Source organism: Artemia sp. Qi Xiang Cuo, chromosome 3, assembly GCF_049724085.1.
Source record: "Artemia sp. Qi Xiang Cuo chromosome 3, ASM4972408v1, whole genome shotgun sequence".
NCBI lineage: Eukaryota > Metazoa > Arthropoda > Branchiopoda > Anostraca > Artemiidae > Artemia > Artemia sp. Qi Xiang Cuo.
The window spans coordinates 2293830-2308156 of NC_142796.1; the positions used below are offsets into that span (position 1 = coordinate 2293830).

Sequence of the window (14327 nt, forward strand, 5' to 3'; positions counted from 1 at the left end):
GTCATTTGTTTATTAACATGCTAGAGATATCCAGTTACAGGTTCTGCTCTGTTGGTTCTAGCGATTAGCTTGACTGATTTCATTATTAGAAGGCTCTTCCACTTAATTAAGGATTTTTGCCTAGTCATTTGATATTTAATGTTTGTTGTTTGTGTCAGGTTTAGTTATTAATTTTGAATCCTCTTTTACTTTGGGAAAGTAATATTTTTGGGAGCTTTTGAGAATTCCCCGATTTGCGCACGGAGGGAGTGGGACCAGACCGACAAGCTATAAATACTCAATTACTGGCTCTGCTCTGTTGGTTCCAGCGATTAGATTGACTGATGTCACTATTAGAAGGCTCTCTTGCTTAATTGAGGGTTTTGCCAAGTCATTTGATGTTTTTTTATTTCAAGTTAGTACTTGTTAATATTATTTGTGACTTTTTGTCCAACTTCGAAAAGCAATGTTTTAAAGGTCTGTTGAGAATTGTCCAATTCGTGTACAAGGGGGAGGTTCTGAGCAGTAAGTGTTTCAGTACCAAGATACTTTGAGTTTTTGCCTAGTGCGTTTTCAGGGAGCTTTTGAGCATTTAATTAGATGGATAGGGAATAGGTAACTTAGGTAAATGCACAGTAATCGATTGTAGAGAGGGGGCCGCATTTGGTTGGTGTTAAGTCCTGACACGCGTAAAATGGGAAGGGGGCTTCGGATTTCTGATAAGCTAGAGTCCCAAGATTAACCCTATATTTTCCCATAATTATTCACCATTTAATATTTTCTGCTAATTTATGCCCCCCCCCCGGAGAAATGTATGCGTGCGTACCTGAGTCCCGTATGTTCAAAAATACCGAAAAGACCGTATGAAAATTGCAGGTAATCTAAAAAATACCGAGTAATGTTTAAAAATACTAGAAAGACCGTGTTAAAAATTGCATGTAATTGAAGAAACTATAGAATTTTAGGGGATAAGAATGGGACTGGACCTAAGATTTAGTCTGTCTGCCTAAGGCTATTAGAGTTATAGTGAAGGAATAACTATCCTCAGAGAAAAATGTTTTAAGAATAAGTAAGTAAATAAATTTTTATTTAAACAGTTCTTATTTCTTCCTACAGAAGTAGCTTTTAAAATTTGACCTCTAAATCTTCTTCCAGGAATTGGTACAAGCAAGAGACGCACCAGCTTATTATATAAAAAAACTGGTGACTTATATGGCTCCGATGTCCAATAATCGATCTTCCGTAAGTATTTTGTTATTAGAACAGGTTGTAGTTCTGCTAGGCTATATTGATTGAATGCTACCACAAATTTCCTTGGAGCACGAAGATGGCTGAAGCCAATACAGCTGCGTACACCTTGCGCGATATTCTTGCACCTCCTTCTGTTCTGAGCTTCACTCTACTGCATCTCCTACTGCCTTTAAAGCATGTCTTATGACCTCTTTCCACCCTATTCGGGAATACCCTACTTTTTGTTTGGCGTCAACAGCAATGCCAAATAGTACAAATTTCGGCTATGTATCATCCGCAAAATCCTGTAGTAGCGCTGTGGATTGATTGCTTAGTAAAACGGGTTCGGGGGCTCAATCCCAACTGCCGTAAGGCTGGGTGACAGGCTTGCTGTCTATCCCTGTGAAAAAACACCCGGAAAATAAAATGTTCACAGTTGTCGATTTCCCATGCCCCACTTATGGCTTATGGCCATAAGCCTTAAAATATGGCCATAAGCAATAAAATGTTCACAATTGTCGATTTCCTATGCCCCACTTATGGCTTAAATAATGGCTTATGGCCATAAGCCATAAAATAAGCCTTAAATTGTGGCCATATGCAATAAATTGTTCACATTTGTTGATTTCCCATGCCCCACTTATGGCTTAAATTATGGCTTGTGGCTTATGGCCATAAGCTATAAAATAAGCCTTAAATTATGGCTATAAGCAGTAAAATGTTCACAATTGTCGATTTCACATGCCCCACTCATGACTAAAATTGTGGCTTATGGCCATAATTCATAAAATAAGTCTTAAATTATGGTCATAAGGAATAAAATGTTCACAGTTGTCGATTTCCCATGCCCCACTTATGGCTTTAATTATGGCTTATGGCCATAAGCCATAGAATAACCCTTAAATTATGGCCATAAGCAATAAAATGTTCACAATTGTCGATCTCCCATGCCCCACTTATGGCTTAAGTTATGGCTTATGGCCATAAGCCATAAAATAATCCTTAAATTATGGCCATACGCAATAAAATGTTCCCAATTGTCGATTTCCCATGCCCCACTTATGGCTTAAATTATGGCTTATGGCTTATGACCATAAGCCATAAGTTATAACTTATGACTTTGATCCTATCATACGGAAAGCGTGACCTAATCTTGCGCAAGCGTAGTCCTAGTCTTAGCTCTAAGACTTTTCTTTCTGTTTTTGCAGAAAATTCAAACGATTAATTCTGACGATTTTTCCCTTCATTAGTTTTCAAACGTACTATTGTGTCCCCGAATTTCAGAACCCCCAAAACTCTTTACCAGTCAGTAAAATTGTATTTGGTACTATCTTTAAACACGAAAACACTATTTGGAGAGTCCCAAGGTTTTTGGTCCAACCCTAATGAGTATCAAAAAAAAAAAAAAAGAGAGAACATCGAGAACCGAAGAGTAGTCTCATAGCGCTTGACTCCACACTATGGAAAACAATTCCTGGTATGCTGGGTAGGGTTTTCCGTGTTTTAGCCACATGTGGTTAAAACACGAAGACACTATTTTGAAAGTGCGAAGGATCTTGGCCCAACCCTAGTGAGTATAAAAAAAGAGAGACCTGGGGTAATCAGTGTTTTCAAATTGAACAAAGATACATAGACAGAAAAAAAGTTCTTTAGTGCTTATCTGCCAAAAAGGGGTATATGACCGTCTTCAGGGGTACGTGGGGTAATCTTAGAGTTTCAGATGGCGCCCCTTATAACGAAAGTATAGACAAGATAATCTTTGCCCCCCCCCCCGCCTGGTAGAGCTTTGACTGCCGTAGACTCTGTCAAAAGCAATTCTTTGGTTGAAAGGTTATCTTGTCTAACTTTTAGCGTCTAATTTACCGTATTTCACTGGAAGTGATATTTCTGGAAGGAGTAATTTCGAAAAAAACATTTTTTAGAAAATATGTGTATCATACTTTTTTCACTGTAATTGGAAAAAAAAATATTTGCAGATTTTAATGCCTAAGCAAGGAAAAGTCTGTTTCGGGAAGAAGATCAGGGAACTCAACATTCTCGGTGGCTTTGGCCTTCGGTCCTCACAAACGGGTCCCTTCTTTACTTGAGTGACGCCCGGTCCTTTGAACCTAGCAATTAGAGTCCTCGCTTCATCTGATCTGGGTTCGTTCCTTTCACCCTTGTAGATAAGGTCGTTACTTTGCTCGTAATGTTATTATCTGTTTGTGACTATTCCCTTTAAAACAAAATCAGACCAACCCTCACATGCGAGGGAGGTGAGATTCGGTTCCTTGCCCCCTTGAATTTTGAGGCTTTTACAGTCAGCTTATCGCAATAATTTCTTTTGTTTTTCTCCTAATTCGTTATTTTTTTTACTCCGAACTTGTGTCAACTCTCTTGAGCTCTTGAACCCTTCCACTGATATAAATTCATTCATCCACTCCTGTATAGTGAGTCAATAGCGGAGCAGAATGCCAGAAGGTCCTCTGAGTGGTTGTTCAGGTAAAAAAAAATCCCATACATGAAGAGGTGTGCTCCATGCATGGTATTAAGTGTGCTATTCATGGTGTGAATAAGTGTGGAATGGCGTAAGTGTGCCACGCGTGGTTAAAAAGGGCTAATCTTAATATACATCAGGGGGTGTGGAGTGGGCAACCCCCCGAGATGGCCTAAAACAAAAGATTAAAGAGCGCAACAAACTACAGTTTTTCGGTATTCAATAGAGCTTTCATACAACACAAGTCATTGGATACCATTTTGTGAAAAAAAGAGATCAGCAGTAAAAAAAAAGAAGAAAAACGAGACAGCTATAAAAAGCAACAATAGAAAGGAATTAAGAAAAATCCTGGCCGTTTTAGAAACTTTCCATGTACATATGATGTCCCCCAGAAGGTCCCTAAACGTAAATGCATATATTCAAACCTTTGAGAAAGGATTGAAGCATTTGAAAATGGTTCAGATTTTCCAAAAAAGACTTGTTACCAAAGCCTCGAATTTTAAGGAATTATTGTTCTATATTTCCAAAAATTGGCACAAGGGAGATCATCCTTTCACACCAAAAACATAACGGATTACCCACAAGGCCGTATTCAGGGGTTGGGGGGGGGGTATGAATACCTCCCGAAATGTTTGTCCGAGTCGTAAAAGCGTATCAAAAATGAATATAAACAAATTCTTGACGCGTTTTTAAGTTGTTTTTTTTTTGTTCTTTTGTCTTATAGCCACCACACTCAAGATCTTGTATCGTGAACATGAGACAATAACCGGTTTTCATTGTCTTTATACCGGACAGTGTAAGTTTCGGCTCGGTGGGAAACAAAATTGTAGCTGTATTTAAATTATATATATAGTATGTATTTTGGTTAGGTTAGATTAGTATAGGTTACGTATTTAACACAATGGGGTCTGGGCGGTCCCCTTTCTAATTCTTTGCTGTATTCATAATTTTGTTGATAAAGTATTATATTTTCATGATATTTTGTTTTATTTCATTAGTATTAACCAAATTTCACTTCTCGACAGAACTGGAGTGTGGTTGCTATAAGATACAAGTACCGTTTTTTGTAAACCCCCCCCCCCCCAAAAAAAATCCTTTTGTACCCCCCCCCCTCCCCCGAAAATAATCGTGGATACGACCCTGGTTGCCCACTTTAAAAGGCTTTATGCACAATTTAATGCTGTGCCACGCATGGCTCGAGGAGGTGTGGCATGGCGGAAGTCTGTCTAACTGTGGGGCGGAGGTTGCCATGCTTGATGGTACAAGCAGTGCTTCGAGATGTACACCAGGTAGTGGAGAGTGAGAAACCCCTCGAAGAAATGTCTGAATTCGTTAAATAATTTGCTGAATAAAGTCGTTATCTATCCTATACAGAGGTTCTGTTTTATGAAAAAGGCCGCCCAGTCGTCTCATCTTTAAGATTTAAGTGTCGCCAGGATTTGTAACCTTTACTCTCCTTTAAGATCTTTAACAAACACTTATAATGCTCAATGGAACACTGTCTTCCATTTAGAATTAGCGTTGCTACATCTTCGTCTAAACATTGTTGTAGACTGATGGTTCTTCATAAAAAGCTTTTGTTTATCAAATATTGATTGGCATGACGCTTATGCGCATAAAAATCATTCTTTTTCGGTCTGTTTATTTTAAGTTGGTCTGGACCAGAACAGGTTCATTGACGCCACTCTCCGTGTTTCTTCATTCAAATTTTGTAGGATTGCCATCCATATTATGAGTATCGTATTTGTCATCTCTGCGTGAGAGCCTGTTACGATTCTTGATCAATTTACCCTTTTTGGGGGGGTGAAGAATTTTGCTGATGGATGCGGGTGCTTTTTATCTTCAAGAATTGGGTCGCCAGAATATCGGCTAATCAAATTAGTATATCTGGTTTTACAGTTTTGTGTCTAATACACTAGATCCAAAGGTCGACTGATAGGCAACGACAAAGAAAAAAAAACAACTAAATTACTTTCTAGATGTGAAAAAAGTTGCTCAAATTGTATATTTTACTGCTAACCAGATTGTTTCGGGAGTAGAGATTGTGTATTTGGCATGTTTTTGCTTTGGAGTTTTTATTTTTCTGTTTTTTAGCTCTTCATTTTGTTTTTTCGTTTCAACTTTTTTTTTTCTTAGCCCATTTCATTCCTCGGAAGACACCTTATATTATACCGGAAAAGTATTAACGATTGTATCTTTCATCCCTATTTTTTCTACTAGTTTTAGACACGCCTTATGTTTCAGTCCTCTGTTTTTTTTTTACTTCTTGTCTTTAACCCATTTCTTTGCTACAAATTACAATAACTCTGATTGCTCGACTGAGGAATACTCGCTTCAGGTACCCGTTGTATACTGTCACATTATGGTTTTCGCATTCGTGATTGGTTGGGAGTTGTCCTCATTACTAATCGCATATTGACCAATGTTTCTGTCTGTGTAATTGCACTGAGATTTGCCGATTTTCGAATATCTGGATACAGCATGTTTATGATCTTTTATAAAATTGCTTAGACAGAAGCTCCTGATGTCTGAATAGAGAAAATGGTGTATATTTGTTACCAATGGTACATATCATCGACAGGTGAATGTTTTTGTTAAAAGATTATGTGTTTTGATTTTGGGAGGATGAGTTTCATTGACGCTACTTTGGAGGAATCTTCATTAAAACGCCTTTGAAAACGCCATAAAAAACGCCTTGATTGCCATACTATATTAGGACTATCCCATTTGGCATCTTGGTGAGGGCTGTCCACTTTGGAAGTCGTTTGCACCTGGTGGCGCAGACCATGTGTGGTGGAATTTTGCCATAGGCTATGTAGTATTAAATGTGCCATTTGTGGTGTGAAGAGGCGCGTATGGCATAAATGGCTCTCGCGTGGTGGAGCATGGGATATTCCAGGATATACCCCAGGTTACGGAGAGTTGGCAATCCCTCACATCTTAGCTTGAATCCTAGCAACGGTGTTTCAGCTATTTTCCTTTTATGAGGGCAAAGATTTGTGCTGATGAATGTGGGCGCTCTTTGTTTGCACAACCTGGGTGGTCCTCATATATTTCCTCATTCAAGTTTTGCCCACACTATTATAGTGTTCAAAATATGCCTGCATAAACATATTTTCTGTTGTTTCGTGCACAAATATGGGCTTCTAATCTGCCTCCGAGCCTGCATCAATGACCAGATCTGTTCTACCGCATGGGTATAATGGGCACTTTTCTAGCCTCCTTTGATTTTAAGGGTGCCATAAAATAAATAAAATTTTGACAAATTTCGAATAGTGAAAGGCAAAGTATAAAGGTAGAAAGAAAATAGAGGTTAGATTCTGGCTAGTTGGTGTCTATTTATTCCATTCTTTCATTATAAGACTGCCATGCGAAATTTAGACTGACCTAGGATTTACTGCGAAATTCCCCAAGAATCCCACCTCTATGTTTTTGCTTCTCTCTGAGGTGTTTTGTCAAAATCTAATCTCTAAACAAGCAATAATTATATATGTGTATTTATGTTTTTCTTGAAAATGACACTTTATTTTCTTCTGTAAATTCGCAAAAGGCTATCCTATAAAGATTATGAAAAATATTTTATTATTTATTTATACATACAGGATAAATCAACCGTTGGAAAAAAAATTACATAAAAAACAGTAAACAGACCCAAGCCAGCAAGAATAAGCACTAATAATCCAAAAGATATAGTAATACAACAAGGCAGTTTAAAGGTTCTTGGTAATCAGTAAACTGATAAGCCTATTATAAAACACTGAAGTAGCTTAAATAAAACCTGAAGTCTTTTAATAAAACATGAAATCTAAAAAGCGGTAGAAGAATGCACCGCGAATAATTTTGGGGGCAGGTCACATTTTGTTGTCTGCCCAGGGCCACTTGATATCTAAAATCGGTCATGTCCATGTTCCCAATCTTACGGATGACGTAGGATGGGGCAGAGCCTCCTGCTGAAACCTGCTATGATTAATTCCCCCTCCCCTCAAATTTTCTATAAAATTGGTGAAATTTGCCTGTACTGTTTGCGAACTTTTGTGAGTTACCCCTCTCGAAATTTTATTTTAAAATAAATTCGTACATGCTTGCCTGGCTCAGACCCCAACCCCTGAAATATGGAAATTATGTGAAAAATGTTCTTGTTGGGCACGTGATGGTTATGCATGTCTGCTTTTATGCATAAATAAGAAAATTTTCTCTCATTGCTGGTTTGATGATTCCTCTGGAAATCGGTACGAACGCGGGATTAAGTATTTAGTTTATGAGGGGATTAGAAGATAAGCAAATTACAGAAAATCAGAATATTTTGCAAAAAATTTAAGAGGGTAGATTATAGGAAACTATAAAAAATATGGACATAAATGAAAATTAACTGACTACCCCACCCTCCTCCAACAAAATTTATAAGTATTTTACTTCTATAGAGGGCTATAGTTGGCCCATTCCAGCTAAAAATGGGTTTTGTCCCTTTCAAGCCAAAAATGAGTTGGACTCCTCGCCAGAACACAATCAACTATGCCCTAGTCTCAAAATGTCTTTAACTGTGCAATTTCTAATTCATATACCGGAATCTCAGTCTGGTATAATAATTGAGCTATGGTTATAATCAGCGTTGGCTATTGCTCAGGATCTAATGCTAATCAGCACCAAGTTGAAAAAATGCGTAATTTGTGACGTCAGATTTAGGGACATCTATGACTTTAGCCTGCCGGGTCATGGAGTTCATTCAGAAAGGCTGATTTATGTTCTTTTCTTCCAGATACGACGTATTTTGAATGGCTCGACTTCGACCCAAGTGTTGAGAGATTTGGAAATCTCTCTGAGGACGAATAGCATTGGGTAGGTAGCCTATATCACCAATGTAACTTTTTTTTCTACTTTTGTTGTTGTTTTTTTTGTCGTTGTTGAATGTGTCTCAGAAACACCATAAAAATCATTATTTTATTTTTTTGTTTTTAACAAGACGTAATAATTTATGTACATGAGATTACAATACGAGAAAACATAGGAAAACGAAGTAATTCATAGCCGGGGAAAAAAAGAAGAAAAATGGGAATATTTCAGCCAAGACCCCCACTCAGCCGTCCTCATTGCAAAAAATAAGAATAGAAAGCCGATAAAAGCCCATCAAACAAAATAAAAAGACAAACACAAAAATGAAAATGTAGTTACCATTTCAAATGAATAGTATAAAGGTGAACAGTATCTGGTATTTTAGTATCTGGTATTTTTGCCTTCCAAACACTTTTGACCCTTAAAAAGGGCACTAGCCCTTGGAATTTCCAATCGAATGAGTCCTTTTTGAAGTTTCTACGACAAAGCTTTTTATAAAAACCTTATATGCCCCCAGGGCATAACTTACGACCCTTGTCCTGAGGGCTGTGGGGAGTCTCCTCAAAAACATAATTTCGATATGGAAATCAACTACGCTGAACAAAATAGCTATCTCAAAATTTTGATAGGATGTGTTTGGGGAACTGGTGGGCGTGGAAGAGGTGTTAGTCGCCTTCCAATCACTTTTGAACCTTAAAAAGGGGACTAGAACTCTCAATTTCCAATCGAATGAGCCCCCTTTGAATTTTCTACGACCACCCCTTCCATATTAAGTGCCTCTCGAAAAAAATATAATAATAAAACATTGGAGCCTTATGGCCTTTACTATAGACAACGCTATAGCGTTGCCTCTGATTGAATCCCCTTAAGCAGTGCCTTATTGAAATGCAAGTTATTTTGGTGTGTTATGGATACAGGCTCACTATGATTGGCTATAATTTCTATAAATTTAGTAAATTTAAAGAGGCTTGTGTTTCATGTACAATTTGAGACTTTCTCAAAATTGACTGATGAACTATGACACACCTTTGTTGATTTTTTTAACCATTGTTTTGCCGGAGAGAGAAGCAAAATTTTTCAATTTTAAGTCGAAGTGGAAGCCAGCCGAATATTCGGCCAACGAAATGCCTTTTTTCTTTTATGACTCAGTATTTTAAAAGGTTTAGTGGCAACCTGTATTAAACTTCTCAATCATATTTTATTATCAACAATTTAATGATTTCTGAAAGTGGGGCAATAAGCTTAACCAACAGGAATTTATTCTAGGATCGAGATTTAAGTCTAGACAGAAGATTTGAACAAGCCTCCTAAAGTTTAGCTAAGACTCTAGGTTCTAAGGCCCTGTCAATAATTAATTTTTGAGTTTTTAGTTCATTTTTATTTTATAGAAGTTGTTTTTTAAGGGAGTTAGATTTTTTATTGGCTTTTTTATTTTAGTTTTGTCCTCTATTTCACTGAAGACGGCCATTTGCCACATAGCCCAAATATTCGCAAGGGCTTCATTTTAATTATTGTTTTAGAAAATTCATCGTTCCATGTGACTGTTTTCTATGATGGAAAAGCAGTGTGGTCTTATTCACTTAATACTTTTAGGTGGTTTTAAGAATTCTTGAATTCACTTTCAGAATTCCTGACCTCTTTTGGAGAAATCGTGAATTCACTTGAGAATTCTTGGAGTCGGTTGGGGATTCTCCTCCTGTATTTATTTCGAAAATTCCTGAATTAATTTTGAGAATTCTTGAATCCGCTTGGGGAATTCCTGAAATGATTTGGAGAATTACTGAATTCTTTTGGGGAACTCATGAGTTCATTTCGAGAATTCCTGAACTCAGGTGGGGGAGATCCGGACCTTTTTGGAAGAATTCCTGAATTGGTTTGGAAAATTTTCGGAATCACTTGGTGAATACCGAAATTCACTTCCTGATACAAAATTCCTGAATTCACTATTACAATTCTTGAATTGACTTCGATATTTTCTGGACTCAATCGTGAATTCCTAAATTGATTTGGAGAATTATTGAATTCATTTGCAGAACTCCTGAATTCTTTTGGAGAATTCCTGAATTCAGGTGGGGAATTCCTGAATTTTTTGGAAGAATTCTTGAATTGATTTTCAGAATTCTTGGATTCATTTGGAGAATTTCTGAATTCACTAATAGAATTCCTGAATTCACTTGGATAATTCCTGATATCGGCTGGAGAATACTTTAGCACCAAAAATTCCAAAAGCTCAGATAGCATTTTCTTTCAGGTGGGTTCGAGAATTCCTCAACGATGAAAACAAGGGACTTGAAATACTTGTCGACTATCTAAGTTTCCGTTTGCTCATGATGAAGTAAGTTAGTAAATCTTTATGTCAGTGTTCTGATCTAATAATATAGGTGCTTGCAAGGGAGGGGAACAAAACAAGTTTCTGTGCCCCCCCCCTTTTTTGGGAAACCAAAAATGTACAAAAAGTTGAGCATTGTGCAATATTTAACAGTATTTGGCATATTTTGGGCTAATAAGGCTTTTTGATCAACTCCTTTTATAGAGTATTAACCCCTTCCCCCCTCTTTCGGGAAAAACTCCCCTCTTGGGCCAGAGTGGCCCAAGAGGTGTTGCTTAAAACGTATAAAGGCTTTGTGCCCAACCCCTTTCAAAGTGTGTCATACCCTCCCTCCCCCCTCTTCTGAGGGAAGAGTACTCTTGGGCCAATGTGGCAGTCAAATGGAAATTTGGCATCGCAGATATTAGGTCTGAATTTTATTCAGACTGTGAAAATGTTCTTAAGTTTCTTTGTGCAAAAACGAAAATATATTCAAGGGTTAAAAGTAATATTATCTATTATCAAAAAATTAAAATAACTTTTGACCTTGACCCTAACTCTTGATAAAGTTGAGATACTAAAAGAAATCAGAAAAAAGACAAGACAACTCATCTATATGATTTTACTATTAGTCAACAGAGCTGTCTTTTAAACTTCAAATTGCTTGCCTTTATATATATATATATATATATATATATATATATATATATATATATATATATATATATATATATATATATATATATATATATATATATATATATATATATATATAGAGGGGGGGGGCTGAAACCTCAGATAAATTTTTTTTTAATTCAGACTCCTGAAGGTTTCCAGTCGTTTGGAGCGAATTTTATATGCTTTGGGACCTTCTGAGGTAGTGTATGGACTACTCAAGAATGTTGCCTCATTTGTGCAACTATTTCTATTTTTATTTCTAGAAATGAATTTCGATCGCCAGGTTCTCTTGAGAACATCTGTGAAGAGAAGTCTGGAAGCAACTCGGATTTGAGTAATAGCACAGCGAAAATTGAGTCAGCCAAGGATGTTATTCTGAGAAGAAGCTCCACGTTGTTGAGGACTCCAACTCGAGTCCGAAAGGTCATAAAACAAGCAAATAAATTAAAAATTGGCGATGCTGAGGATGATGTTCACATATGTATAATGTGTATGAGAGCTATTATGAATAATAAGGTAATTATTTAACTTTGCCAGTTTCTTGATATCAGCTATTTTAAGCTCTATATCTTTACGCATAGGAAATTATGGAGAATTCAACTCCCTCAAATCGCCAATTTTATCGAAATAAATAGCCTATACAGAAGCACATAACGTGGCAGCTGACATGGGTGCTTCTTGTCTAAGGGGGCAGCCGATTCTTTGATGAAGGGCGAGGGGGGGGGGGCTGAACTTATATTGGCAGTTCACAAAACCTTACATCCCCAGCAAGTTCTATTTTACCTATGAAATCTTTATCAGAGAGAACGCTGTAGCGTTGCCTACAGTAAAGGCTATACGGCTCCAATGTTTTATTATTTATTTATTTATTATTATTTTTTTTCTCAGAGGCACTTCATATGGAAGAGGTCGTCGTAGAAACTTCAAAAGGGGTTTAATTGACTGGAAATTGGGAGTTCTAGTGCACTTTTTCATCGTCAAAAGCGATGGGATGGCACATATCCCCCCCCCCACACCCATCACTTACCCAATCACATCCAATCAACATTTTGAGATAGCGAATTTGTTCAGCGTAGTTGATTTCCAGATAGAAAATATGTTTTGAGGAGGACACTCCCCCTCAACCCTCAGGGCCAGGGTTATATAAGGTTTTTATAGAAGGCGTTGTCGTAGAAACTTCAAAGGGGGCTCATTCTATTGGAAATCGAGAGTTATAGTGCCCTTTCAATAGTCGAAAATGATTGGAGGGTAACTAGCCCCCCCCTTGCCCATTATTCCCCCAAACCCATCCAATCAAAATTTTGAGATAGCCATTTTGTTCAGCGTAGTTGATTTCCACATAGAAAACATATTTTTGAGGAGGACACTCCCCCAAAACCCTCAGGGCAAGAGTTTTAAGTTATGCCCTGGGGCATATAAGGTTTTTATAGAAGGCGCTGTCGTAGAAACTTCAAAACAGGCTAATTCGATTGGAAATTCAAAGGGCTAGTGCCCTTTTTAATAGTCGAAAGTGATTGGAGGGCATCTAGCCCCCCCCACGCCCATTATTTTCCCAAACACATCCAATAAAAATTTTGAAATATCCATGTCGTTCAGCGCAGTTGATTTCCAGTTAGAAAATATGTTTTTAAGGAGGAAACTCCCCCTAAACCCACAGGGCAAGTGTTTTTAACTATGCCCTGGGGTTATATAAGGTTTTTATATAAGGTGTTTTCATAGCTACTTCAAAAAACGCTCATTCGATTGGAAATTCAAAGGGATATTGCCCTTTTAAATCGTCGAAAGTTATTGGTGGGACACTAGCCCCCCCACCCAGCCCCTCCTTTCCCCCAACACATCCAATCAAAATTTTGAGATAGCCATTTTGTTCAGAGTAGTTTTTTCCCAGATAGAAAATATGTTTTTGAGGAGGACACTCCCCCACAACCCTTAGGGCAAGGGTTTTAAGTTATGCCCTGGTGGCATATAAGGTTTTTACAGAATGCGTTGCCGTAGAAACTTCAAAAAAGGCTCATTCGATTGGAAATTCAAAGGGCTAGTGCCCTTTTTAATAGTCAAAAGTGATTGGAGGGTAACTAGCCCCCCCCCACGCCCCTCCTTACCACCACCCCATGCACTCAAAATTTTGAGATAGCCATTTGGTTCAGCGTAGTTGATTTTCAGATAGAAAATATGTTTTTGAGGAGGGCACTCCCCTACAACCCTCAAGGCAAGGGTTTTAGGCTATACCCTTGTGGCATATGAGGTTTTTATAGAAGGCGGTGTCGTAGAAGCTTCAAAAATGGCTCATTCGATTGTAAATTCAAAGGGCGAGTGCCCTTTTTAATAGTCGAAGGTGATTTGAGGGCAACTAACCCCCCTCTCACGCCCACCTTTTCTCCAAACACATCCAATCAAAATTTTGAGACACCCATTTTATTAAACGTAGTTTTAAGTTTTGGAAATTAGGTCTTTGAGGATGACAACTCCCCCACAGCCCTCAGGGCAAGGGTTGTAAATTAAGGATTCTCCGAATCCTTCCTATTATTTCTTATGGAAGGGATGCTCGTATAAACTTTAGAGAGGGCTCATTTGACTGAAAATTGAAAGTTCTTGTTCACTTTTTAAGAGTCAAAAGAGATTGGAGGGTAACTAGCCCCCCCTCCTTCACTTCCTAAATGCATCAGATAAAAATTTTGAGATAGAAATTTTGTTAAAATAGTTCAAAGTTCAAATAACCAAAAACTTCGGTGTGCAAACAAACATACAATAGATATTAATGTGAATTAATAAATAAATTTTGTGCTGATATTAATATAAATTAATAAATAAATTTCTGCTGGGTGG

The 14327-nt window shown here is 37.6% G+C and overlaps 1 protein-coding gene across 2 annotated transcripts in view; it reads left to right on the top strand.

The window, feature by feature from the left end:
* Positions 1-14327, top strand: part of Frl (formin-like protein) — a 189744-nt gene that overhangs the window by 45724 nt on the left and 129693 nt on the right. For both annotated transcript variants that reach the window (XM_089108397.1, XM_089108399.1), the window contains exons 4-7: positions 1135-1221; positions 8442-8521; positions 10767-10850; positions 11765-12017. In XM_089108397.1, the coding sequence (XP_088964523.1) occupies positions 1135-1221; positions 8442-8521; positions 10767-10850; positions 11765-12017 (504 nt within the window). The remainder of the gene's footprint in view (positions 1-1134; positions 1222-8441; positions 8522-10766; positions 10851-11764; positions 12018-14327) is intronic.